The 26,227-nt window shown below is 38.4% G+C and overlaps 1 protein-coding gene across 2 annotated transcripts in view; it reads right to left on the bottom strand.

The window, feature by feature from the left end:
• Positions 1-491: 491 nt before the first annotated feature.
• Positions 492-26,227, bottom strand: part of SEL1L3 (SEL1L family member 3) — a 38,398-nt gene continuing 12,662 nt past the window's right edge. Inside the window, exons 6-24 of one of the 2 annotated variants that reach the window (XM_087736456.1) lie at positions 24,333-24,388; positions 23,225-23,357; positions 22,510-22,642; positions 21,630-21,773; positions 20,999-21,210; positions 19,263-19,442; positions 18,262-18,381; positions 17,499-17,639; positions 16,325-16,387; positions 13,950-14,126; positions 12,174-12,301; positions 11,451-11,534; positions 8,950-9,040; positions 8,756-8,840; positions 6,485-6,594; positions 5,058-5,185; positions 3,250-3,352; positions 3,083-3,155; positions 492-1,779 (exon numbers count right to left, since the gene is read on the bottom strand). In XM_087736456.1, coding sequence (XP_087592582.1) covers positions 1,613-1,779; positions 3,083-3,155; positions 3,250-3,352; positions 5,058-5,185; positions 6,485-6,594; positions 8,756-8,840; positions 8,950-9,040; positions 11,451-11,534; positions 12,174-12,301; positions 13,950-14,126; positions 16,325-16,387; positions 17,499-17,639; positions 18,262-18,381; positions 19,263-19,442; positions 20,999-21,210; positions 21,630-21,773; positions 22,510-22,642; positions 23,225-23,357; positions 24,333-24,388 — 2,328 coding nt within the window. In that variant the 3' untranslated portion in view covers positions 492-1,612. The remainder of the gene's footprint in view (positions 1,780-3,082; positions 3,156-3,249; positions 3,353-5,057; positions 5,186-6,484; positions 6,595-8,755; positions 8,841-8,949; positions 9,041-11,450; positions 11,535-12,173; positions 12,302-13,949; positions 14,127-16,324; positions 16,388-17,498; positions 17,640-18,261; positions 18,382-19,262; positions 19,443-20,998; positions 21,211-21,629; positions 21,774-22,509; positions 22,643-23,224; positions 23,358-24,332; positions 24,389-26,227) is intronic. The other variant, XM_087736457.1, reaches the window with a different exon arrangement.

Raw genomic sequence — 26,227 nt, forward strand, 5'->3', positions numbered from 1 at the left:
TGGCACACTTAATTCACTTTCTCATTATATGCGTGGAGGAAAAAAAAAAGCTTCAACATCTAGATTTTTTTCCCCCTTGCTTACTCAATGGAACTGCTGTCTTGAAGTATCAACTCTTCTCCAAACACTTTTGAATTTTCAGTTTTCTGCAAGAGAAACATACCCTGATCATATGTGTATACATACATTTATATATATATTTTAATCTCTCCTGAAGGTGGTGGTTTTTTTTTTTTTCTTTCCTCCTTTAAATAATTCCTTTCTTACTGACAAATGCCATGTCTTGATCGAAAAACAAGACAAAAACTCTTCCAGGTCTGCTCTGTGAGAATGCTGCACTCCTCAAAGAGAGCAAAGGTTGATTGTTGCACCTGAAGCTAAGAAAACAAGCACCTAAATGATGTTCTTGAGAACTTGCAATAACAAGATATTATAATGAGAGAACTTCATCTGACAGGTGCTTTAAAAAAAAATATCTTTCACATACAGGCTGAATTAGAAAAATATTTTTATTTACCAGAGTAAATAATGTAGTGCAAGGAGAGTGATTTAACCCTCAATAATGCATAGATTGATGCAATTTATACTCTGATCTCCATCATTTTGCAGAGGTGCATGCACACCTACTTTAAAAGTCAGACCTTTCCTACAGCCACTTACCTGACAGCTTTAAATCAGACAGGAGGCATTTGCACTCCATACTTATTATTCATATAGCCCATCTAACATTTACCACATAAACTGTCATTTAAACAGGTGTCTTTAAGAGTTACCACAGAACATGAAATAAATCCTTTCCAATGTTATCTACGTAAGAAACCAAAAATAAATTGTTCCTTCACTTTGTGTCACCTGTTCACACTTAAATTTTCTTTTATTTATTCATTAGGGAAGCTACTTTCTTTGGCAGAGCTGGAAATATTAACTGTTGTGCCCCACAGGGTATTGCTGACACTGGTGAAACTCTGACATTTCAAGGGTTAGCCAGCGGAACTACTATGTTATGATCATATTGCAAATCTTCCTGGTGTTTTTCTTTCACAACAAACTACTTTTCACGTCAAAGAGTTAGGATGGAATACAAAATGCCAAAAAAGTAATTGTCATCACTGCATGTACCGAAGTCCTGGCGGCTGTGCCATGGAACTTAGAAAGTGTTTATGACTGGGTTTCACTTTTATATCATTTCCATGCTTCCAACTCAGAAAACTCTAGTAACTTCACCAATAAAATAAGCTGAAATGCAGTAAAGACAATTAAATAAGATATTAGATATGTGAGTAAAATTTCTTTGTCAAAACCAGTGGGAGGTTTGCTCATTCTTCAATTAGGCAAAGACTTTGCATGTTTTCTTCCAGGCCTTCAATGAAATACAGTATGATCACGCGTTGGGTATAGTAAGATAATCTCCATTATCTGTTTGGAGTGCTAAATAAATTATAGAGATGGTTTTCCTCTAGAGTGGAGAAATTAGATCAGTGAATTCCCCTATGATTTTGGCTGTTGGACTGCATTATTAATGCCACTAATAAGGTTGGTTGCCAGTTCTTAGATTTGTAGTTGTTCATATCCCATCTTCCCGATGGGATGTCAACCTTAAGAAAACTACACTTCAGCTTGTAACAAGAGGATTCTGAGGGTTTGAATCCTGCTGTGCTAAATTGTTTGAGTAAGTAGATTCATCTTGCTGTACTAGGCTGGTAGCATTCTCGTTGCTATTCCCTGAGGAGGAAGGTTCATCTGACGATAGTTCTGATCTTGTTCCAGGAGAATTATGGGCTTTGGAAAAACGTCAAAAGAAATGATTAAAAAAGACCCTGCTGCATCTAGGGAGTCTATTCATCAATATTTAAATATTCTGTGGATATAAAATCACAATATAGAGGTAATACTCAAAGGTTATGAAATATTGAAAGAAGAATATCTGTAACTTTATATGCTTTACACATATGTAGTATGATTCCCAAGTTACATCAATTATAGCTAGTAAGAAAGGAAAGTAAGGTTTCAGAATTATTTCCATAGTCAGCATTTTATTCACAGCTACATGTCTTAAATGCTATCTAGGAATTACAAAATTCAAATAATCTTTTTATATTTAATTTTTTTTTAAATAGTATTCCCTATAACTGTGGGTTGTCAACATAGAAAGTAATTTTTTCCGTATTTTATTACAGAAATATGTCAGAAAACAGTATTTTTTGACATAGGCTTAAGCTGCCTACTGGGGTTAAACCACAACATAAGAAAATCTAATTTAGTGGAAGAAATTCTTTTCATAACTGGTAATATTCATTTCACAACTTCCTGATCAAGATCCTGTCTTGCAATTTAAAGTGAAACACTTGGTTGAAGCTAGCAATGCTTTCTAATGACTCATTATTTTTGCATGTGATGGTAGGGTTTTTTTTTTTTTCCCCTTTCCTGAACAATGCAGTTTTGGCTCTGATATCTCTTTCAATATGGTGAGAAAATAATGGGAATTTTAAGAGACTGAAGTCTGGCATTTGGTTTTTTGTCCCTAAATATTCTCTGTCCCCTCAGAACAGAGAACATACGTACAGCAAACCCTTCTAGTTCAGGACAGGAGGAGTCTGCAAGTGCTGATTGAATGTATTTACTGATTCTGTTACTGATCTGAAGAGGCTGAACTGCCTCCTCCTAAGTTACTCCAATGTACCAGCTCTCTGAACCTCACTTTTTCTCCCACCTTGTATCTGAACAGATCCGGTCATATGAAATAGGAAACACAGTCTCATCACATATTGTGGAGACAACATATGAAATCAAAGTCGTACAATTGCTCTAACAATACTGCATGTTAAGACAGGGGAAATAATCTATTTTCAGTCATAATCTCCTGCAGTTAATGTTTTTACTAAGAATCTCCAGAAATTCTCCAGAAACTAACAGGTTTAAACCTATGCCTTTTTAATGATCAAAAAAATGACTTGAGTGTCAAGGAAGTGGCTGTTCAGAAGTAGCTCTACAAAATCTAGAATTCCTGCTTTTATTTTTGAAGTTTTTACTAAAATAAAAAGAAGACTCTTCTTTCTTTGGTTTTACTATGACAACTACTTACCAGATAAAGACTGAAAATACTGCACTGCAAATGCAACCAGAATCGATAAAAGAAAGGTCCCCATGAAGTAGATCTGTGACAGTAAGTTTAAAAACATATATTAGAGCAGTGCAAAGCCAAGGTAGTGCTCCAAATGAACTGTGCGTGTACCAAGGAGCAATACGTACCAGAGTAGATTGCAAAATATTGTTCCAGAAAACTCTCATGTAAAAATAAAGCAATGCTAATGAGCATGGACTAATTGATTCTTGGTTACTATGATTCCAGCACCTACAAAAAGAAGATTAAAACAACTAATCAGTCCTGCTCCACAGTTTGGTGGCATCTGTCATCTGGGAATCTCAAGTGGGTTTGCAGCAAACCTCAGTAATCCAGAAAAACAAGCAGATATTATCATCCCTGTCTCACAGATGGTGAAGTAAAAATTCATAGAAATACCAGTTTAACCTCATTAAGCACAAAATACCTTACTCTAGGAGTATATTTTTATTTTCTTACTAGTCAACAATGGGTCTAAGCATCCAGGCTACCCTTGCCAAGCAGTCACAGTACAAGGTCCTACCCAAGATACTTTCTTTTAACTAATATGAGTCAATAGCAGCAGGACTTGATTCTAGATTAGATGTACAAAATCTAGTTGCCTCTGCAGGAAACTGGTGGCTAAACCCCCTTTAGAGACAATGGAGTACTACATAATGCAATCAGAGCTTAAAGAGTGCTTTAGCTGAGTAGCTACAAGGTATCTGTTGTGGCATGAGCTGAGTTGCTTCTCAGTTCAATCAGTTAGGACTTCACCAACTAAGGGAGTTTAGACAGCTGAATCACAGACACCTATTTTAAGTTACAACTGATTCTTTTCTACCAAGCTGAGTAGGGAGGTGGGTGGGTGAGTGAGTGTGTGTGTAAAAGTATGTATGTGCCCTTCTGGACAAAAGTGTAGGAAATCCCTGCAGTGCTGTCAGCTCTGCAGTTGTTCTCACTGCAAAGCAGATGGATTCAGCCCAAGTGAAGGCAGAATTCAGCCTCAAGCTTACAATCCCAGATGGACCAGCTGGTCCAGAAGCCCTGGTTATCTGACTGGTAATTTCATGTGGAGTGGAGGTAATTTAGGGTGCAAGTTCAGGCTGACTGCAGTGAAGAACAATTTCAGCAGATTGTTCATGAATTGACAAATGAGGTTCTAATGTTGATATCAGCTCCACTTTTTTTGGGTCACACAACACTCAGTAGCAAAACAGAAGATAAAACACTCATTCTTGGTTCACAGCCTCATGTATTAACCCTCAACTCCTCCTTCTTCAAATATCTAAAAGGCAATTCCACAAATCCACCAAACATTGCGTAAGCTTCCCCTTCCCACTGTGCTTTTCAACACGTTGCTTTACCCAGGTAAAGGAAACCTAAGTTCTGTACCGGAACCAGAGGTCTCTACATGGTTTGTGCACGAACAGTGCTGGCACAGGCATTTCAGACAGCACACCTGTAACCTTCTCACATATCTAATATTCAGTGCCACAACATCTGTGCCAGGATGCTCTGGGGCACAGTGTGAGCAGAAACAGGCTGGAATGTCTTTGCAGAGTAAATAGGAAGGACTCCTATTATCCCAATTACATACTTTTAAATTCCACGTTAAAATTACACTGTATTTATCATTAAAAGATTGTTTTGGACAGTTTACAAATTGTCAGTGCCTAACTTAGGAACTTACTTAAATATGTAGGATTAGCAAAGACCTCCTGGATCATTAAATCTAGTCTCTGCTATTTCAGGTACCCACATACAATCAGGTCTCTCAAAAGAGGCATAAACTGAAATATATTTAGGCAGTTTAAGCATTTCAAGCATGTCGACCTTAACCTGCCTTAAATCATGCAAGTCAACAAAGTTAATCACAGGAGTTGCTGTTCTCCAGAGTAAATGCTACTCACGTGGAAAAAACAGAAGATGCTGATTAAGGGGAAAAAAGACTCACCTGTAATAAAGTTCCTGAAGAAGTGAAGTATTACTAGAATGCAATGCCTGATCAATTTCCAAGTGATCCAGAATGTAGGAAGGTATGGAGTTGCCCTCTTCTATGACAAGGGCCAAATTAAAGAAACCCTAACAATTAAAAAGTATACACACTTTTTAACCATTAAATTTTCACATGTATATTTAAGGTCTAACGTAAGCATCAAGTATCTAAATAATTATAACTGCCGTCTTTCTTTAAATTCATTTAGTACAATGTGATCTTCACTGAATAATTACAAGAGCCTTCTCTCCTAACCATAACCCAGGTAAATACTGAAAATGAAAAAGAATTAGTGTTCATTTGTTGTGACACCATTTTCTTAGAAACCATCTGGAAAAAGATCTGAGCTTTCTCATTTTTAGTTGCTCTTTAAACACAGCCACCATATCACACTGTAATCTTTTATCTGCTAGGGAAATATAGGCTGAAAGCAGAAATGGATTCCTGTCCCATTACTGTTTAATTCTCCTCCACCTAGCTCTATAGATCAATAGCAATCTGAATAGTGAAACTGAGAGCATAAGTTTGCTCCACACAATTTGAATCCTTAATCTTACAGTTTTGACAAGTCTTAGGCATCCTTATGTCTTTTCAGAGTCATGAGGATGAACACACAGGAGATGTATTACAGGATTCCCCATCAGTTTGGCTTTCATACTTTAAAGTAACTGTTCATGCCTCTCTCCTTCCCTTCGCTAGTTTAGCAGTAATGTTTTGTCCCAGTATCCTCAAAACAGAACTCAACTGTGCTACCTCTAATAAATTCGCATACAAGACACTGGGGACATGGTCACAGGGACAGGGAGAACAGAGTATTGCACCGAGGATGCTTCAGGAGGGTCTGCAGGCAGGACACTCCATGTTCAAACACTCCATGTCTTTGGTAATGTGACATGGTGCATCTTTTAATTATAAAACATTTTAACATGAAACTTTTGTTGGTGGAGTGAAAAAAATTCACCCTAGGATTCACTCAGTATACCAAGGGAAATGGATCAGTCATCTTGTTTATTTCCTAAAATAGCAGAGGATAGGACTGGAATAAAACTCAGCAGTCTGTTAATTCTTCCCCTTGCAGGAGCAAAAATACCAAGGTCACAACAGAATCAATTGTGTCATGGTAGGGTAGCACTGAATTAGGCCATTCACCTTTAGCTTGCAAAACAGCCTAATTCTAGGACTGTCCATCTACGCTAGGTTTACCTTCTATTATCATGAAACAGCAACTACTGACTCACAAGGTATTTTGAAATAATTATAACTTATTCTAGCAGGTGTCTTCAGTGCACAGATGTAGCCAAGCAGAATAACCAGTCTCATGTGACTCCTCACATTGTTCTAAACTCTGATGTTTTTTTATAAATGCATTACAACTGCAGACGCACCTGTGAATCTCCTTCTAATGCAGCTTGTGCGTACATCCGCATTGAGAGCTCAAGGTCTTTAGACTGGTTCTGGTAACCATAGTAGTAGAAATCACCCATCTTCAAATAAGCTGTGGAAGAAACCAGTAGCAGATGATTTAGAGTATTCGTAGAGAAAGAATTAACCAACTATTAGCGTGATGGAGAAGTTAATAGTAATTCTGTTTAAAGCAGCATATTAAAAAAAAGATACTCTTTCTCTCTCGTTGTCTCTGTGGCTACTTTACAGCAGACTGACTACTGAAAATATTTATCCTAGCTGAAATTTCTCACGGTTTCTCTTGAATGAATTTAGTGAATGATATTCCTACTTTTACAGAAACTAAGACTTAGCGACTTTAATACTGTTTTCTTTCTTCACTTGTTGAATCTGTCTTTGGGCAACCTGTAGCCTTATTATTCAGGTTAGCCCTACTAACCTGATGAGACTTAAAAACATGCTGTCTAAGTGCTTGTTCTGTACCTGTCACTACGGTGGCTGAATCCATCCCAAAAGTTACAGAACTTTGCCGATGATAATTTCATTAGTTTCAAATCCAACACAATGCAGGACAACGATAGGTATAGAATTGTCCCAGTCTAGAAGGAAGCAAAGCCCCACAAATATTTTACAGACATCTTTCTGTGATATCGCACAGCAACGAAATGTGCCAGCAAAGTGGGCATTGACCCAGACAGGAGTAAGCATAACATTGCACTAGTCTACACTAAAGAGTTTAAAAACTCCCTTGACTATGTCTACACTCATCTGACCTAAGCTTTCCCCAAATGGTTTGAAACGCTTCTATACATTGCCTTGTGTGTCTACAGCAGCTACCTAGAAATCCCACCCATTTTTGCAGTGGACTATAGCAAAGCTCTTCCAGAAAGCAAGTCAGTCACTGACCCAACAGCAAAGGCAGAAAGACTGCATGGACGGGCTGGCACAGATGCAGAGTGCAAGGCCATGAACTCTGTAGTGAATCATCAAGAGAGTTCCCCTCAACCACACCAACTGCGTCATTCCACCCCTGGCCCAGAGAGCACTCCTGTAATCAGTCTTGAAGTCACCCTGTGTTGCACTGATAACGTAGCCCTGGGAATCTCTGCTTCCAGGGTTAGACTCTCTGTCCCAGGCCCCACACTGGGGATTTGATCCTCCACTACTGCAGAGAGGGGTCTGAGATAAAATTCCCCTTATGTTACTCATGTGAGGAAGAGCTACAGTAATAAAATCCTTCCCCTGTTGAAGCCAGCAAGTCTTCTCTCCTTTACTTGAATGGAATCACAGTCTCACCCCATGAGTCTGACCTTCAGAAGCTTCTCTAATGTAAGACCGTACCAGTGGATCTGCCACAGGGTCATCCAAACTGCATCTTGCTAAGGCATCTACAAACTCCTCATGAAAGCTAACAGGGTTTGTCAGCTCCTGTGGCTTCAGGCTGTATCAATGTGGTATTCAGTTTCCACGCTGCTGTGTATTTAAATGAATAGCTTGAATTATTTTTACACTCCACTTTTCCACATGCTTATTACAAAGCACTTAAACCTTCTTGTGAGACAGATAAATGTTTTCAAATACTGAATAACTCTTTCAAAGGCACCAAAATGACTTAGTCACGAAAGTCACAGATGTAGTAAAATTTAAGACCAGAGGAATGTAACTTGTATGTAAATAAACCTTCTCTTCCAGAAAAGCTTTTTTTTTTTTTTTTTTTAAACAGAGAATCCTTTAGTTCCGCAAAGTAAGCTGTGCCAATGTTGATAAACTCTGTACCCTAACAGAAAAACACATAATAAATTAGATAAGGAATCTTTAACCTTCATTAGTTTCTCATGACTCAATTATGATATGGAAATATATTTGCTTTTGGATTTTCTCTTTGATAAATTAACAGCATGAGCTCCTAAAGTCTACTGCTATTTTTTTTTTCCTTAAACCTGAAGTCAATTGCTCAGGCTCCTAAATATCTAGCCCCTTCTCAGGGCTTAGCTTTTTTATTTTATTTTACTCAAATTTTATCTGTTTTATGCCATAAAAAAGGAAATTCTCAGAAAAGCTGTGCTGAAACACATGACTTAAAATACCTTTTTTCCCCTGATATTCCTATCAAAACACTAAAAAGGAAATGTGTGATGAACAGTGGTTATTCTTCCCTTAACTTGCTCACTCACACAGAAGTTGTAACAAACGTAGTTTTTGAAATGTAAAGAAGGTAAAATTAAAATTCAGAAAGAATTCCTTATACATACCAAATGAGGGTGCATTGACTTGAGAAACAGAGAAATTGTAGTATCTCCAAACACAATCAGTTGCTAGGTATTGCCTTGCTAGGTCCTGGAAAGAAAATAATTGATCCATTCATATCACAGATAAGAGATTAGGATCAAATTACTATTAACAAGTGCTCCTTTTAGGGTAATGAGTTATGAATACATTTACTTACTGGTCTTTCTTCACAGATGTGTGCTAAATTTGACTGTGACACTTCAATCCCAGTTTCAGCTGCTAAAACGTAATGCAGCAGAGCTTCATGCCTAACGTTAGATAAAATAAATGAGTGTAAAACCTAACAAAAATATAATAACAAAAATAACAAAAAAAACCCATGCTTTTTTGTTATAGTTAAAAAAACCCCACTAAATAAATTGATAAAATCACCTAAGAGCAAAATTTTGGTACAAGGTTTAAAAGCTGGCAAAGCCATGCAACAGCTACATCTACTGGCAATGCTTGGTGTAACAAGCCATGCTGGGTATCAAGAATTTGCAGTGTTTTCTCTCTTGGTTGAAACTAGATTGGCTCCAGTGTGCGTTTACTCTAAGTGCAAGTCTGATGATAAAGTTGAATTGATATTAAGCCCAATTATCTACTTAAATGTTTCAGAGAAAACATTCTTAAAAGACTCTTACCTCCTCCACTTAAAAAAATCTGTTAAATTAGCTGTGTATGTATCCGTCAAACATTCATCTGAGTACTTCTTTGGTATGCTTTACCCTTCTATTTCTATGACTTGCTTGTCTTGTCTTTTTAGACTATGGGCTTTTTGGAACAGGAATTGTCTCTCATTATATTTGAATGTGTGAATAAAATAACAGTCTCAGTCCCTCAATGGGCTCTAGGCACCTCACTGACTGTAAAGCAAGTAATAAAAGCTAATTTTACATTTGCAGTATAGCAATTCAGTATTGCAGTACAGTGGTACAGCACTACTCATGATTCCAGATGAGAGCATCTCTGTCCTGTTCTCTGTCACTCATCTACTCAATGTTTAAGCATTCAAAATTACGAGGAAGTCTTTGAAATCATGGATTTGGTTTTAAAATTACAAGATAAAAAAACATTTGGTGTACTTTTTTCCTACTAAAGCTTGCTATAAAGGGTCAAGCTTCCAGTGATTTCCTCCACTACACAAAGCTAAAACCATGGCAAGGGTTCAATGGTTTGTTTAACTGGAAGCAAATATGGTTAAATACGCATTTGACTTCAACAGTAGGTGCTTAAGCAAAGAAACTTTAAAAGAAATTGTGAAAGCAGCTGCCCTTACAGAATTAACAGGTGTAACCTCCTGTTTCCCAACTGCTTCTGCAAGATTACAAATTCTTCCTTGTACTTGCCCTGTAAAAACATCTGGAACAATGGAGACCTGGTGCCACAGAAGGAATTCAGGATACCTAAGCTGGGAAGTTAGTTCTTCTGATTCTTAAGTCTCAAAGGGCAATTCAGACAAGAAACTAGATTTAAGGCCTGTAAATCAGTCTCTGAAGATCACACTACCATGACTAACAGGTGTGTAGAACATGTGGCTGCTAACACCAACAACTGAGGAACACGTATTACTTGGCCTGCTTGGCAGTGTAACAATTTACACCTATGCAAGACACATGAAGAAATATTCAGAAGCAAAGATTTCAACGTGAACATACTTCTAAAACCAGAGATGTCTAGGACCAGTATTTATAAGTAACTACCCATATACTCCCAGTCACTGGCATCTCAAGTGGGACTCCAGCAGATTTTCCCTCCCAGCTGTTGAGACCAGACCTTCTGGGATCTTAATGCTCTACCTGTCATGTGCACCGGACTTTCACGTGACTGTATGCAGAGCGAGCTGGGTAGAGTCACAGGCTTGTACATCAGAACATGCTACAAAAACATTAACCGAGAGTTTTTCAGTATAGAAAACTGAGGTCAAGTCTCAGGAGGAATGCCTGTGACGGACCGAATAAAAAGAAACTTCTTCTAGGAATGGGTTACTCCAGAACAGTCCACCGATAGTTTCTTGTAGACCTCCTAAGCCTGAAGTGCTAATTAAGTACTAGCAGAGGGGACACTGCAGGACTAAACGAGACATTGTCTTAATCACATATGACAGTCTAATGCCTGCACATACAGTATCGGATGCTCATGCCTACAGGTTGTTGAAAAAATGGAGGATTAACCTGGAGGCTATTTTGAAACTTCTTGGTTGGCTCACTGGATATTGTAGCCTCCTATTATACTTTACAGAAAAGATAATATTAACCATATACAAAAAAGAACAAGTCTAATCCAGCACCTGAGTCTTCATGACATGGAATTACACGGAAGACAGAAAGGAAAGCATGGTTTTTGGAACAGAGGGAATATTAAAAGTGAAAGGCATTCCTCTGGCTAATCCAGGGCACATTACACGCTACGGTACTATGGGATGAAAATCACAGGCAGCAGATACAACACTATTTCATTCTACAAACTCCCTCTTTTTCACTTGATTCTGTCAGAACTGTTGAGTTATGCTTCAGGTCAACTCCTCCTTCCCTTTTATCAATGGGTGTTTTGCTACCAGTTTCAGTGGTGCTGCTATTTGTGGTTTTTTGAGGTGATGGCCCAATGTTAATTATTTTACCATGATATGAAGTAAGTGAAAAATAGAAAATGAACTTGAAGAGAACAGAACAAACATACCATGAAAGTTCTAGATAAGCATTGAGAGCTTTTCTGATGACATGACCTAAGTAGCCATTCTTCTCTGCAATGTGTTTTGCCCAGCTGTAGAAAAGAACAAACAATAAAAAAAAGAACAGCTGTGCTCCAGTAATGTTATCCCAACTCACACTGACTCAAAGGACACAAAAGGATATGGGATCACCTTCTGACTTCTTCCATAAGGCAAACTATGGGATTTCACAGTAATTGCTGCATCAGTCTTGTCACTGTTGACCGAATGAGAACATTTTGTCCATTCATCTCCATGAGCATATCAGAGACATCCTATGTTTTTTCTTGACAAAATTACTTTTTCTTTTTTTTTAAGAAAGCAGACCTAAGTTAATAAGTGCTATAACTAATTATCTCTCTTTTTCTTGATGCAAAATACCAGTTCTACCACATCAGGAGCCTGTTATTTTCTTGAAAATCAAATAAGCATGGCTTTGTTAGATACAACCTCTCCGAGTTGTTCCAGAAAAAAAAGTACTAAAAGTACTCAGCATCTCTCAAAATCTACTGGTCATTTAAATAATACACATATTCATGTGGATCAAACTTTACTGCAGAAGAACCTTTTGTCGAGGAGGTAAGCACCATGAAGTACAAGACATTTAGACCATGGGCTTAAAAGAAATCACCAATAATCAAAATGATACCACCAGAAATATATGTCCTTTAACAAATGGTTTCATTCCTTACATTACAGCTTTTTCTGGATCTCTAGGGAAGTCGTCCATATTTCCTGTGATGTAGTACAGAGAACATCGTAAAGTCCCTTCTATGTGTCCTCCTTGAGCAGCTTTATAGAAATAGCGTGCAGCAACTGTCTGTGAAGAAACAAGACACAATTAGCAACTCTGTGTTATTAATGTTTATTGAGTTTTGTTTCCCGGGACTTATCTCATCAAATTAATTAAAAGAGGCAAATGGCTAATGAGGGCAAGCCAATTTAACTACTTCTAATGTACTTAGGTGAACAGAATTCCTTTCTTCTAACTATTTAATAGTTTAGGCTGGAAAAAAGCTTTTTAAAAACATGAATTCTGATAATACATTGAATGACACATAGAAAAGTGTCTAAATGTGTTACTAACACCTGGTAGCATACAAGTCTTGTGTGCACTGACAAAAGTAAAATTAGTTATTCTCTAGTAGGGAGATTAATAAGGAATCCTGGAGAAGAGACACAGAACGGGACTTTTACACCGGCGATGCCTAAGTGAAGGCTGGGGAGCAGTGGCAATGCTCAGTATGCCCAGCAGCGCACAGCGACAGCGCTCAAGCCTCTGAAACCGGCTTACACAACGTAACAGCAGCTGAGTAGGCAGGGCCAGGGACGCAGAAGCGGGAGGGCTGTGTGACCCTGCATGTGTTACACTCAGAAACAGTAATCTGTAATGTAAACCAAAGCAGCATACAGCCTGAAATAATTTATTTCAGGAAACTTTTAACCACAGATATATGTTTTCTGTGAGTGAGCATAGGCTTCAGAGCATCCATCACAGGCATAACAAAGAACTTTATTCCCATGGCTTTGGTGAATAAAGAAACCTGGGCACTTTTAGGTGTACTCTTATAATCAGTCCACTCCGAAATGTGGATTTTGGTCCCCAGGGAAGGAAAACATATTTGTCAAATGCATGTGTTGGTGAGCACTGCTGCTGTTGGCAGCAGAAATGCTCACTGTCTGGAGTATATCCAGGTTTCAGAACTCTAAGGCCACACTGGAGACATCTTTTAACTCCAAGCACAAGGACCGCTTGCATTTATTACAGCCTACCTCACTATGTTTGTGCTGTCGGTCATGAACTACCTACACAGAGCATTTTTTGCGAAGTTAATTAAAAGAAATATAACGAAAGCAGACTCTTCCCACTAGGGGAAAATAACTTTTCTCATTGGCACATGCAAAATTAAATAAATGGACCATGTCACAGAAAGATAAATCAAATTAGTGCAGTTCATCAAGACTATATTAAAGTTACATATAGAAGTCTGGCTTGAAGGTGTTTTACTGCAGTTCTGAGGTTCACAGAAGCTATGTGAACGTAGCATAGCCGATTACAAGTTCAGGAACAAGGTTCTGCTTTCATCTGTTGTGGAAAGCATCCTTTCCCTATATCCTTTCCAGTCTAAAACTGAGAGAAACTAAAAGGATCACACGATGTGAGAGTACACACTATCCTGGCCGGTGTCACTGGAAGGAGGAAAGCAAAGGCAGTCCCTGGAGCTAAACCTGCACCTGCTTTGCTTCTAAATTAAAGGAACACAAGCACACGCACGTAAGTATGACTGAGACATTTGAGTAACATCTCTCTCTCTAAGAAATCTGACTGAATTCTCTGGTAACACCCTTCTTTGTGATAAAAGGTATCAAAATCTGACTCAGAGTGAACAGAGCAGTCTCAAGAATGAAGCAAAAACTTCTAAACTGGGCCCATATGTAAGAAATAGTATTATTAAATCTTTACTCACTTGATTTCTACCAGGTACACCAGGGTAAATCCCATCTAAATAAAGGACACCAAGGTTGTACGATGCATCTGGATTTCCCAATTCTTCAGCAATTAACCAGTGTTCAGCTGCTTTTCTGTAGTCTCTTTTAAAATTGTGGTAATACCATCCCAATCCATTGACTGCCTGGGGCAAGCCCTGAGGGAAGAAGAGCAGTCTCAGGTCACACGCTTGATTCTGCTTTGGGTCACTTTGCAATTCCAACCTGCTGCTTGACTTTGGGTGCTCCTGTGACCTTGTTTATCTAGATGCCTGGCACAAGGATCCAGCCAAAATTACACTGATCTGGGACTAAGGGATATAAAGGTTTCCTGGCTTTTGAAAAAAGCCTCATGCGGCCTCATATTGACAGCAAGGAATAAGACTCCAGTGTCGTCTTTCTATAGAGTCTCAGCCGTATCTGCATTGAGATTTGTCCTTGTTGGCAAGAACAAACCGCGACTGTTTTTCACCTGTTTCCTCTGCAAAGCCAAAACGGGACACCTACTCTTGTGAACTCCCAGAACCTGGCTGACAGAATTAGCAATCAAAAAACCCACTTCTTTTAAACAAGAACATTTCCCTAAGAATAAATAGGAAGCCTGCTGTTTCGATTGTTTGCCATTTTGCGACACTGTTTTCAAAATGTATTTGACCAACACCTTACAGATCTGCTTAAGATAGCGCTACATGCTATTACTAAGTTGCATCTTTGCATCAATAATTATGGATCAAGAGGGGAAAATCTTCCTGAGACAGTTTTTATTTTGGTTGCAACGAGTCACCTTCTCCTTGCATAAACTGGTGGATCATATGGTGGCTGTAAGCATGCCAGCAGTTCAAATTACTCTGTACCAATAAACATGCTATTTACTCTTATTTTATAAGGTATGTTTAATAGCAACCATGCCAGAACAGTGACATAAGGTAAAACCTACCTAAAACATCTCAGTGCACAAATACAAGTTATTTGCTTGCTACTGTTGCCTTCTACACTGCACAGTCTCCTGTAATCTCCACAGAAAGAACTGCATACTACTGGCACTTAACAAAGCCCTGCTGGAAAAGGATTCCTTTTCCTTTCAGATTTGAACAGTGTTACCAGCTTACCCATCAAAATGCAAGAGCAGTTAAACTTTTTCAATTATGGTGTTATTTTTGTATAGAAAATGTGCACCGCGGCATAAAACCATAAGTATCTGGGTTCAACAAGAGTAAGGAAATTGTAGTCTCTAGGATGCTTCCTGGAAGATGTTCCTCAGATCCTGAGTCAAGGGAATTTTGATCACACTGTGAAAACCACTCAGTTTTTTCAAGCCTTTCCCAAACAGGCAATAGAACAGGTAGTCTCTCCTGTTTCAAGGGAATGATAGAACCAGCACAATTCTTTTCTGATGGTGGTCAGCAGTGAAGTCCTATTGTCATTGTCAGTAATTTAACTAGTTCTGGTTCTAGAGCTAGGAAGGTACTTAAGGTCTAGGTACTCTCTTATTTTTATACTAAGGACCAGGTCATGGCCTGGGTAATCTGACTGTACTAGATCATTAAACAGAGTGAGGCTCCTCCTCTCTGTGGTGTCTGTCAATGTTTCCCCCTGCTATGGAAAAAACAGAAGGTTTTGGGACATCCAGGTCTTCTCCCTGAAGTAGGGAAGAGCTGGCCAGAGAGAACTCATACAGTCTTTTTCCAGTCACCAGCATCCCCTGGAGGACTTCTAACTCCAAGCAAAGAGAACTAAGCATAAACCACCACAGCTCAGGGGTGGTGGGACAGGAAGCCACCATTCTGCATTCAGCTCTTGTGCTGCAGGAATGCACCATCACTCAGTGCAGACTGCACAAGTCCAATCCAGACCTTGGTCTTTACTAATTTTCATTCACGTTACAACTTAAAGACACTCTGTTATTATAGCAAAGCCTGCTGGCATGGATTTTCAAAGATGGCAGTTATCTCTACGTGACTCTGGAGAGATCACCATGTCAAAAGCTCAAGCCTGGTAGGCACTACTATGAAAAAACATACCTAGTATGGTCTAGAAGAAAATGCTTAGGAACATGAGGCAAAACATACTCCTGGATCAACTATCCACTCTGTAAGTCACTCAACCATCATCAGGTTCCAAAAGATGTCAGTAGAGAGAATTCTTTTTCTTCCATAGAAATTTTGGCTGATTTTGAGTGGTCTAGTCTCCCAATAGGGGGAAATAAGGCTTTCACCATTCATGGTGAAGACACTGGGAGAAGCAACAAGTATTTACACAGAATTATGATAATATGCATTTTATATAAATCAGAGTTCATTATTATTATTAACACCTGGTATAGGACTTTTACAATAAAATATTTATTACTTTTTACCTTGGCTGCTGCTTTCTTCATCAATTCCAAAGCAAGTTTTGTATTCTTTTTCACACCTTGGCCCTAGGAAATGGGTGTATGAAACAATCATTGTTTACAAATACAGAATACAGGCTGATGAAAATTCACATATACACATTCAAAATGCATTTTACCATTGATACTATTATTTACTAGGTGTTATTCAGCTTTAAACAGCTACAACAAAAAAGCAGCTTTGTGCTCATCCCTCATTCACAGCTTTTCAAAATCTCAATGATTCAGTCTAGGAAAAACTATTTCAACAGTCGATCCAAGTGATTTTTATGGGTAAATAATATCACAGACCTTTAATTTTCAACACCTAAGGAAGAATGAACAGTATTCGAAGGTGCATAGATTGTTCATGATTTGGCAATGAGTATGAGCTCTCGGCTTTCATGAAAAAGGATGTCAGAGCGTCTCCAGAGGAAATACACAGATGTTATGCTGACGATGTCCATATAAATGAATTCCAGACATGGGTCAAACAGACTATGGGTGTTCAAAATTAACACAAGCAAAACTTAAGCAAGCATTTTGTAGAGAACAGCCCTCCACTGTCAAAGGAATGAGATGAAGACCTAACAGTTCTTCACCAATATCTCTATACCTTTAGTACTGTTGAATATCTCACGGGTGACACCGCTTAGCTGATACAACTTATTTGACTCAGGTGGGGTTATGCCTGAGTTTAGCCTTTGCTGTCTACTGCTTCTAGCAGGGAAAAACTAACTGCATGCAGAGACTATTTAATTCCTACTAAAAAAAAAAATTCCCAGAGATCTAATAAAGGGCATTCTAAGAAAGGATCGAACTTTCACCTACATCTCTATACCAAGGCCTATGCCTACTAGCTGGTTAGATTTTTGAGGTGACAAGCCATTAGGAAAAATTAGGATCCACAATATAGGTCATATTTTCATCCTGAATCTGGCTAGGAACAAAGCAATTAAACAGCTTTTAACTTGCTCTTTTTAAAATTTTTGTGCATATCTGGTAAAAATCAACATTAGCTTCGTAACTATTGATTGATTTTCAGAGTACATCTAAAAACACTTGTATATACTCTCACAGTGTGTGACTGCAGATAACTTACAAACATCCATGTCATAGGAATGATTTTTTTAAAGTGAAAATATGAAACGTGACTTACCTTAAATAACACAATGGCATAATCGTATATTAACACTGGATCTTCTGTTTCTATTGCACCCTTTGCATACCATTCTATTGCAGCTTCAGGATTTTTTGCCACTCCTTGTTGGCCCCAAAACAGCATCTGAGCCAATCGTTGCTAAAAGAAAACAACATAAGCATTAATGTTATAAATGCTAGTATTGAAACTGGAATTGCAGGAGCAGACTTTTGCAGGCTTAAATGGATTTTAAATATGTGAAGAAACTAGTTATACATCCTCAACAGTTTGAAAACAATTGGTTATCAGGAATATTCAGAGGGCTTCCCAGTGGTGAAATGTACTGATATTAAATCTACAGCAGGGTTATTTTTTACAGCTGTCAGTACGACAAAAGTCTGGCTTGATTTAAGTGAGAGGTAAGTGATAAAGGCAGATCTGATGCATGCAAGTGGCTCAGTGTTACAACATATTGCTGCTGGTCTCAGATCAGCAGCAATAACTGCACCGTGTCAAATAAAAACCCAGGGAAAATGACTTAGCAGCCTCCTTCTCTTCCCTTCTGCCTTGCATCATTGTTATAGCTTTTTGCATGGTCACTGGATATTATCAGACAGAAACATGGGAAATAGTTCAAGCTCATAAAAAGGAAGCAGTTCTGGGTGGAAAGAGAAAATGTCCGTCTGCTTCACTCTCCTCCACAACTTTCCTACATAGTCTATAGATGTACATACATGATGTATATATAAAACCAAGAAAGAGGAAATGTATTACTTTATACCTGTGCAGCTGCATTTCCTCTTGTTGCTTCATGTTTTAACCACATAAAGACATCACCATTTTCTTTTGTTTGAGCTTTTAGCAGTTCATCATCCATCAGCCTTATAGTTTCAACAAATGCCTGAAGAGTAGGTGAACAGAAAAAAATTACTACACAACAAATTCATACATCTGCCACCAAAATGAAAATGTTGCCCATTTCCTGTTTATCCCTAAAAATTTGTCATCAATTCTGGGTTTCAAAATTCTCACCACCCCTCTGTTGGCCAGTGCATTAAGAACCATGCTTATGTTCAGTGTAAAAATCATTTACTGCTTCGTTACAGTACAAAACTGTAATCTCTCTATTTTTTGTACAATAATCATTCTTTCTGATAAGCCAGGATCCTAGTACTGGCCTACCTTGAGTATCCTTTACAGATAAAGTTGTGTTACCTCCTCTTTAGCAGCTCTCATCATTTTACTGTAATGTTATCTCATCAGATAGGTCTTTAAGAGCCAAATCTTGACATTTGATTATAGAAGAGGTATAAGTATGGAGAGGACAATTCACCTTTTGCATGAACTCCATGATGTTTGGCTATTGAAACAGCAGACCAGTTGCTTAATAAACACATCCAATTCTATTAATAATTAAAAATCTGAGTGAGGAATTAGGGCCCAAGAATAAGATTTAGACTTTACTGAAAGATAGGCATGTGGACAATTCTGAGGATTTGAGCCTAACTTTGATTTGTTGTCCCCCTTGCTAAGAAACGGAGTAATGATACCTACATATAATTGGGGGGATTTTGTAACAATCATAGAATCATAGAATGGTTTGGGTTGGAAGGGACCTTTAAAGATCATTTAGTCCAACACCCCTGCCATGGGCAGGGACACCAATCAGATGAACTAATATTTGTAAATCAAGACAAAAATGTTCTGGCCACATAATTAATATTAATATATGAAAAGTCATTTGCAAAAACCCAAATTCAGATACACTTATAACTCTTTTACCTGTTCCCCTTTTATAGTATGTTGATCCAACGATGTCTTTATTGCAATATTACTGTAATAAGCATATGATAGCTCCAAATCAAGTGGATAGTTATTAATGCCTTGGTAATGTTTATAGCCAAGATTCATCACAGCAAGTCTCTCGTTCCCCTGAGCGCCAACCAAACTATACAGCAGTCCCTGGCAAAATTCCACGGACATAAACAAGAGTGAATTCACTGCACATCTCACAGGTTTAGCACTTTGGTGAAGATTTACAGGGAACAGAGTGTTCATAGTGGTAGCTGATATACTAGCTATACCATGTAAACACAGTTATAGAATCAAGCACAGCCCTAAAGTAGTTAAAATGTCTTCTATATGTATAGAAAGATTTGAAAGAAAAACTAGCCTTTCTAAATACTTTTCAAGTATTGCACTTATTCTGCCACCACTAAGTGTGCATTAAGTTTTTAATGCCACTTTATTATACTGTTAATTATACCAACACTTTTTACACTCAGTAGTGACTTAACTAGACTCACTGATGTCAACTGGAGTTTTCACACTAAATTCAGTGGAAACATATGGAAGTTAACAAACAGCACTTGAAAATCTTAACCTAAGGATCTGACAGGACTAGAATGATGGGACTTATGGCTGACAAGGTTTCAGCACAAAGCTCCCTTGAGATACACGTTAATTGGTGCTAGAAATAGTCTAGGTACCGCACGTTTGCCAAAACCGTTTTCAGCACGACTATTATTTTTCACCTGTACAGCAATAAAGAGTGGTGTCCCATTTGCACTGTATATTAAATTATTTCCTACACTATCTGAAGCATATCCAATAATGAAATTAATTAGTCTCCATAATTAGCACTAGGTATACGCCATAATTAGGGTATAAAAAAGGTCCTGTCTAAGGTTTCTTGTGTTTGAGAAACTGGAGTGAGCTTGGTCTCAGATTGGCCTCTGAGGAGTTCTTCTGATTTAGTGTCCTGTAACCACATTAGGCAGATCTGCTATTCTTTATGAACATTTTATATTACACTATTATATCACAATTAAATATCTGTTGGCAATTTCAGTACAGCCCTCTTCCAGTGATATGTAAACACCTCCCCTTTATTTGACCTTGCAATGGAATCACATGGAAACATTTCAGTTATTTGCAACCTGCCCAAAAGGTCAGGAGTTCACATGCTCTGCAGTTGCTCAGCTGAAGCACCGTCAGTTTTTTTCCAAAAGAAAACTGATTTACTTTGGTTACCTTTAATCATTTGACCATAATGTACTCAGTGCCACATTTTTGCACACTGTAAAATGGGACTTCTTTCCTGACTGTACTAAGCAACCTTTCCACTTTAGGTGATTTGCCTGATGTTAGACTTTTTTTGTACCCATCTGCAAATGGCTGTGGGTGACTCGAGGATTATTACCTCATCCTACCTCCTCAGTGACTGGGAAAAGCAGTATGTTCCATGCTGTTCACTTTACCACCATTTTTAGGTCTTACTAAATCATTGATTTCCTTGTTCTGGATGAGCAGGATAAAGATTCCCACCATCAGGACTTCATAAAGACTTCACTGCCATCATGCTATTTAGGAGTAGCTGTATTGGGGAATCCCTGCATCCTGGATCTGGAGGTCATTTCACATTTTTAATTCAATTGATCAAAAATTCACCCCATTTCGAAATTGCCTTTAAAGGTAATTAATTTCACAGACATAACCAAACGTATTAAATATACTACCTTTGTACGATCCACAGACACACCGAGCCCTGTTTCAAATATGACTGCAAGGAAATAGGAAGCCTTATGGTATCCACAACAGCTGGAATCCAGCAAGAGAGGGACAGAGGAGCCCATATTGCTGAGGCCATCAGCACTGGACAGACCCTTTGCAACCTTCTCAAATATCCTCCGGCCAACTTCTAGAACCGTATCACTTCCATCTTCTAACACTAAAAATAAAACATAGGAGACACAATTATTGCAAGAGTTAAAAACAGGAATTGATTTCCCCTCCTTAGTTTAACAGGACTGAGACAGATTCTGTTATTTCTCATGCTGAATGGTATTCTCAATGCAGACAACCAAAATTCCTAGAGATACAAGGTACTATTGAATAGGAAGGGTGAATAAAAATCCAAAAGACAGTCTCAAAGTAACTAACCACTAAAAATGTAAGGATTTCTTTCTACATAATAAGCCGTCCTTCATTTGCAGCACAACATATAAGACACATGACACTCCTTTACTAAGTTAGATGATATGAAAAAAAAAAAAAGTATAAAACATGAACTGAAGTCAAAGCATACTAACTTACACGACATATATTGTGGAGTTATTTAAGAACAATAAAATAAAATATGATTACCACCTGGAGCACTGAAATCCATCTCTTGTAACAGTTTGAACAAAGTGTGGTACTTTTTCCTGAGCTCTTTTCCCCACATGAAGGCATCACATTTGGACTTTTCTCCATATTTGTGAATCAGCTCCAAATAATAGTTTTCATAGTAACCTAGAGAAAACAACATATTTAAGACATGAAAGCTGACTTGCCTGGTCTTTAAAACAAGCTTCTGGTAGTAAAAAAGATGTTTCTAGGGTAAACTAAAAATTCATGGACAAGATGAGCACATCCTTAACACAAAGTAGCGCTAAAAACTCATACAGCTAGCACAAGCCGCTTACAAATACTTCTACTCTCTTCCATACTCTGGTCACAATGCATACAATCAAATTCTAATTGGAAACATAAGCTAGTTTTCAGCACACATTTGAGCTATGTTATTCTTTTTTCACTGAAGTGCTTGCTTGGTATAAACCTGTCAATTACTGCACATCAGGCAACTGTGGCAGAGACATTGTAGCAAAACCCACCCATTTGTGGGAAAGGGCTTAAAATACATGTGCCTTTAGGGTCATTTGGGAAGGAAATGGAAAGAAGGCAATTGAACAGCTTACATGTAAGCCTGAAAGTGTTTCTTCGTCCCTTTACAGACCCGTCTTATTAGATAAGAAATATCAAGAGCATGATTTAAGTTTGTATTCCATGGCACGAAAGTCTTTGCAGGGACAAAACCACAGTTTTAGCTACCAGTAACAAGGCTAAACTCTTCAAACTGCCTTTTTTCTTGTTATGGCTGAATTTAAGTTTACTTTTGATGATCATTATCCAGATTCTGGTAAAGGGAAAGAAAAGAGGTCTCCAAAGATGACAGTTTAAAATTCGTAGCTCATAGATCAACACTTACAATTTCTTTGTGCTTTTTCGCCTTGCCTTACAATATATCTGTACTCATAAACTATTTCTTGAATGTCCATACATCTCTCGTAGTAGAGTTCAATTTGTTCCACTGTTTCTTTGTCATGAAGAGGGTTAGAAATCTATAAAAAGGCAAATGATGGATAAATGGCATCTACAGTATCTGTTGTTGTCTATGCTTGGCTAGAAAGAAGTGTTGTAGGCAAATAACAAAAGGAAACAGATTGTTTACTACAATCAGCTTATCTGGCACATTATGCTAATGTGCCAGACAACCTGATGCTGGCCACAACAGGCAGCATAATCCAAGAAACCATGGATGAACTTCCAAAATTGACCAAGTCTATGTGACTTTTACCACCGATTTCAACAAAACTATACATTAATCAAATGTGTTCAATACTGTATCATCAAAAACTTTGGGAAACAAAGCAATACAGAAAATAAGTCCTTACTTAAATATAGATTTCGGAACACTGCCTTACATACTCACTTCTAGAAGTCTTATTTTTTAGCATTTGAAGTGGTAACTAACATTCCTAGATTTCAAGAGAAAATTGTCATATTTTGGTTATATATTCCCAAGTACTATTACGCTGAATAGCAAGTTTATCACTTGATAAGATCTTCAGTTAAAAAAATCTAAAATACAGCCATATCTGGCTGCTAATATTTAAACATTTCCAAATACTGCTTTTGTTTACCTGTTCTGTTTCCAACACACTGAGGCGATAGTATTTCACAGGTCCAAAGAATGCTTCAATACCATTTACATATCCACTGCCTCCAAGAACAAAGTATCCGGCAGTGTCATCATAATAGAAATCTTCCCTAAAACTTGAGAACATGAAAGAGAAGTAAGCTGGCTATCAAGAGGTACTATGAAAGAAAAAAAGAAATTTGTATCTCAGAATTTCTGTAACTGACAGCCTTAAACTCATTGCCAGTATCTTTTTCTTTTCTCATCTGTTTACTCTCAAAATCTACCCTGCAATTTAGTGTGATAAATTCTGGAGTAAATTTAACACATCCCTTGTTTATGAACATATTGAACCAGGAGGGTGTTTTATTTTTCTGACCTGTAGGTATCTTCTGGCATTTTATGCATCATTACACAACTTCGAAGATTTCAGTTCCACCTCTCCCTTGCACTTTTCTAAAATTGGCATATGAAAAATTCTGGTTTGTAAAGCATAGCAGAGAAGGAACAACACTGAAGTCTGCCATGCAATTTACTGTTACATAGTTTCCATATTAAAAGTCTGGGGTTTTTTTTTAATTATTTGCACAAGAAAGAGACAACCTTAAATTACAGTGAAAGAGAACGATTAAAGATCCATTTAGAAAAATTATTCAATTGCTTAGAATAAAGGATAGAGCAAGAACATTTCTGGTAGAAATTTTGCTCTCTACCTAAGCAAAGCAGGTAATAATTTCACTGGTGAAATCCTAGCTCTCTCACAGCAACAGCAAAACTTCCCGTGACTTCAGTAAGGCCAAGACTTCGTTGGAAGACTGATCCTAATGCCATTGACCTTCCAATCAGTTTTTAGTGAGGGTTGTCAGACTCTAGTACTAGATTACACAGCATGTTAACCCAACTAGCTCATGGCATTAACAAAATTATTCAGCTCATGCCTAATGCAAGCACAGTACTGCAAACTGTTTTTGAAAGCACAGAGTGGAAGAAGACCACAGACGTTTTGAAAATCATTTAGAATCTCAGTTACAAACTTGTGCTCTCCTTCTCCCATTTTCCATATCTGAATACGTACACACATATTACTCAGCAAAGGGGAAAATGCTACTTACTTAAAAGACTGATGATGATGTCTTTTCAAATTCTTCCCAACACTGCTTACTTCTATCTAAAAGGACACAAAATATTAATTATAATAAATGAAATATTACAAGGTACATTTATTTAGCCATTTGAACTCATAGTTCAGAAGACTACAGATGCAGCTTGTTGCATCTCCTCTGCATTAAAGAGGATGGTGTTATGTATCTTGACATATGTAAGAAGAGTTTAATGGAAAGCATTGGCACTGGTCTGTCCTAGCCAACCATGAGCAATGAAAAATAGCAAACAGCACAGATGTCGCCTACTTCAGCTATTTCATTCCTCTGTTCAGTTACAGGTCATCTGCACTCTGCTGAAGCTTTTATTCTTCCGAAGTGTGAATGGCTGTTTTGCTTTTATATAGCAGGGATGCTAAATGAAGAGAATATTGATCTCCTCAAGAAATTGTAGCTTACAGGTGAAGAATGGCCATAAAGCTAATGTAACAAGCTGTGATTTAAAAAAATCTAGGTTCGACTCCCACTTCTATAGGAGAGGTACTTTCAGTAGACTTTCAGTGCCAGAATGGTTAAAGGAGTTCAGATGCCTGAGAAGGAAGAAAAGATTTTCATACATGTTGGTATTGTAAAAAGTTGCCTAAGGACTCACAAAACAATACTGCAAAACTTTCTCAAGTGCCTAGGTATTTTTAGGGATTCATCTGCATCTTCAGATGCTCTTAAAATCTGGCTTTTAATTTCTCAATGCCTCAATTTCCCAGCCTTCCCTAATTTATATATTTTGTCTCAGATTGTGCTGGACTAAATGTATCTAAATCAATGGAATTGAAATAATCATAGAATCACAGAATCGTTAAGGTTGGAAAAAACCTTTAAGATCATCAATTCCAACCGTTAACCTAACACTGCCAAGTCCATCACTAAACCATGTCCATAAGTGCCACAACTACACGTCTTTTAAATACCTTCAGGGACGGTGACTCAACCACTTCCCGGGGCAGCCTGTTCCAATGCTTGACCACCCTCTCGGTGAAGAAATTTTTCCTAATATCCAACCTAAACCTCCCCTGGCGCAGCTTGAGGCCATTTCCTCTCATCCTGTCGCTTGTTACTAGGGAGAAGAGACTGACTCCGACCTTGCTACAACCTCCTTTCAGGTAGTTGTAGAGAGCAATAAGGTCTCCCCTCAGCCTCCTCTTCCCCAGGCTAAACAACCCCAGTTCCCTCAGCTACTCCTCAGAAGACTTGTGCTCTAGACCCTTCACCAACTTCGTTGCCCTTCTCTGGACACACTCCAGCACCTCAGTGTCCTTCTTGGAGTGAGGGGCCCAAAACTGAACACAGTACTCGAGGTGCGGCCTCACCAGTGCCCAGTACAGGGGCACTATCACCTCCCTGGTCCTGCTGGACACACTATTCCTGATACAAGCCAGGATGCCATTGGCCCTCTTGGCCACCTGAGCACACTGCTGGCTCATGCTCAGGCAGCTGTCAACCAACACCCCCAGGTCCTTTTCTGCCAGGCAGCTCTCCAGCCACTCCTCCCCCAGCCTGCAGCCTTGCATGGGGTTCTTGTGACCCAAGTGCAGGAGCCAACACTTAGCCTTGTTGAATCTCATACAGTTGGCCCTGGCCCAACGACCCAGCCTGTCCAGGTCCCTCTGTAGGGCCTTCCTACCCTCCAGCAGATCAACACTTCCACTCAACTTGGTGTCATCTGCAAACTTACTGAGGGTGCACTCAATCCCCTCATCCAGATCACGAGTGAAGATATTGAACAGGACTGGCCCCAACACTGAGCCCTGGGGAACACCACTCATGACCGGCTGCCAACTGGATTTAACTCCATTCACCACCACTCTCTGGGCTCGGCCGTCCAGCCAGTTTTTAACCCAGCACAGAGT

Source organism: Nipponia nippon, unplaced genomic scaffold (genome assembly GCF_047370975.1).
Source record: "Nipponia nippon isolate SJK-2023a ecotype South Korea unplaced genomic scaffold, ASM4737097v1 scaffold_6, whole genome shotgun sequence".
In the NCBI taxonomy this organism is placed as follows: domain Eukaryota; kingdom Metazoa; phylum Chordata; class Aves; order Pelecaniformes; family Threskiornithidae; genus Nipponia; species Nipponia nippon.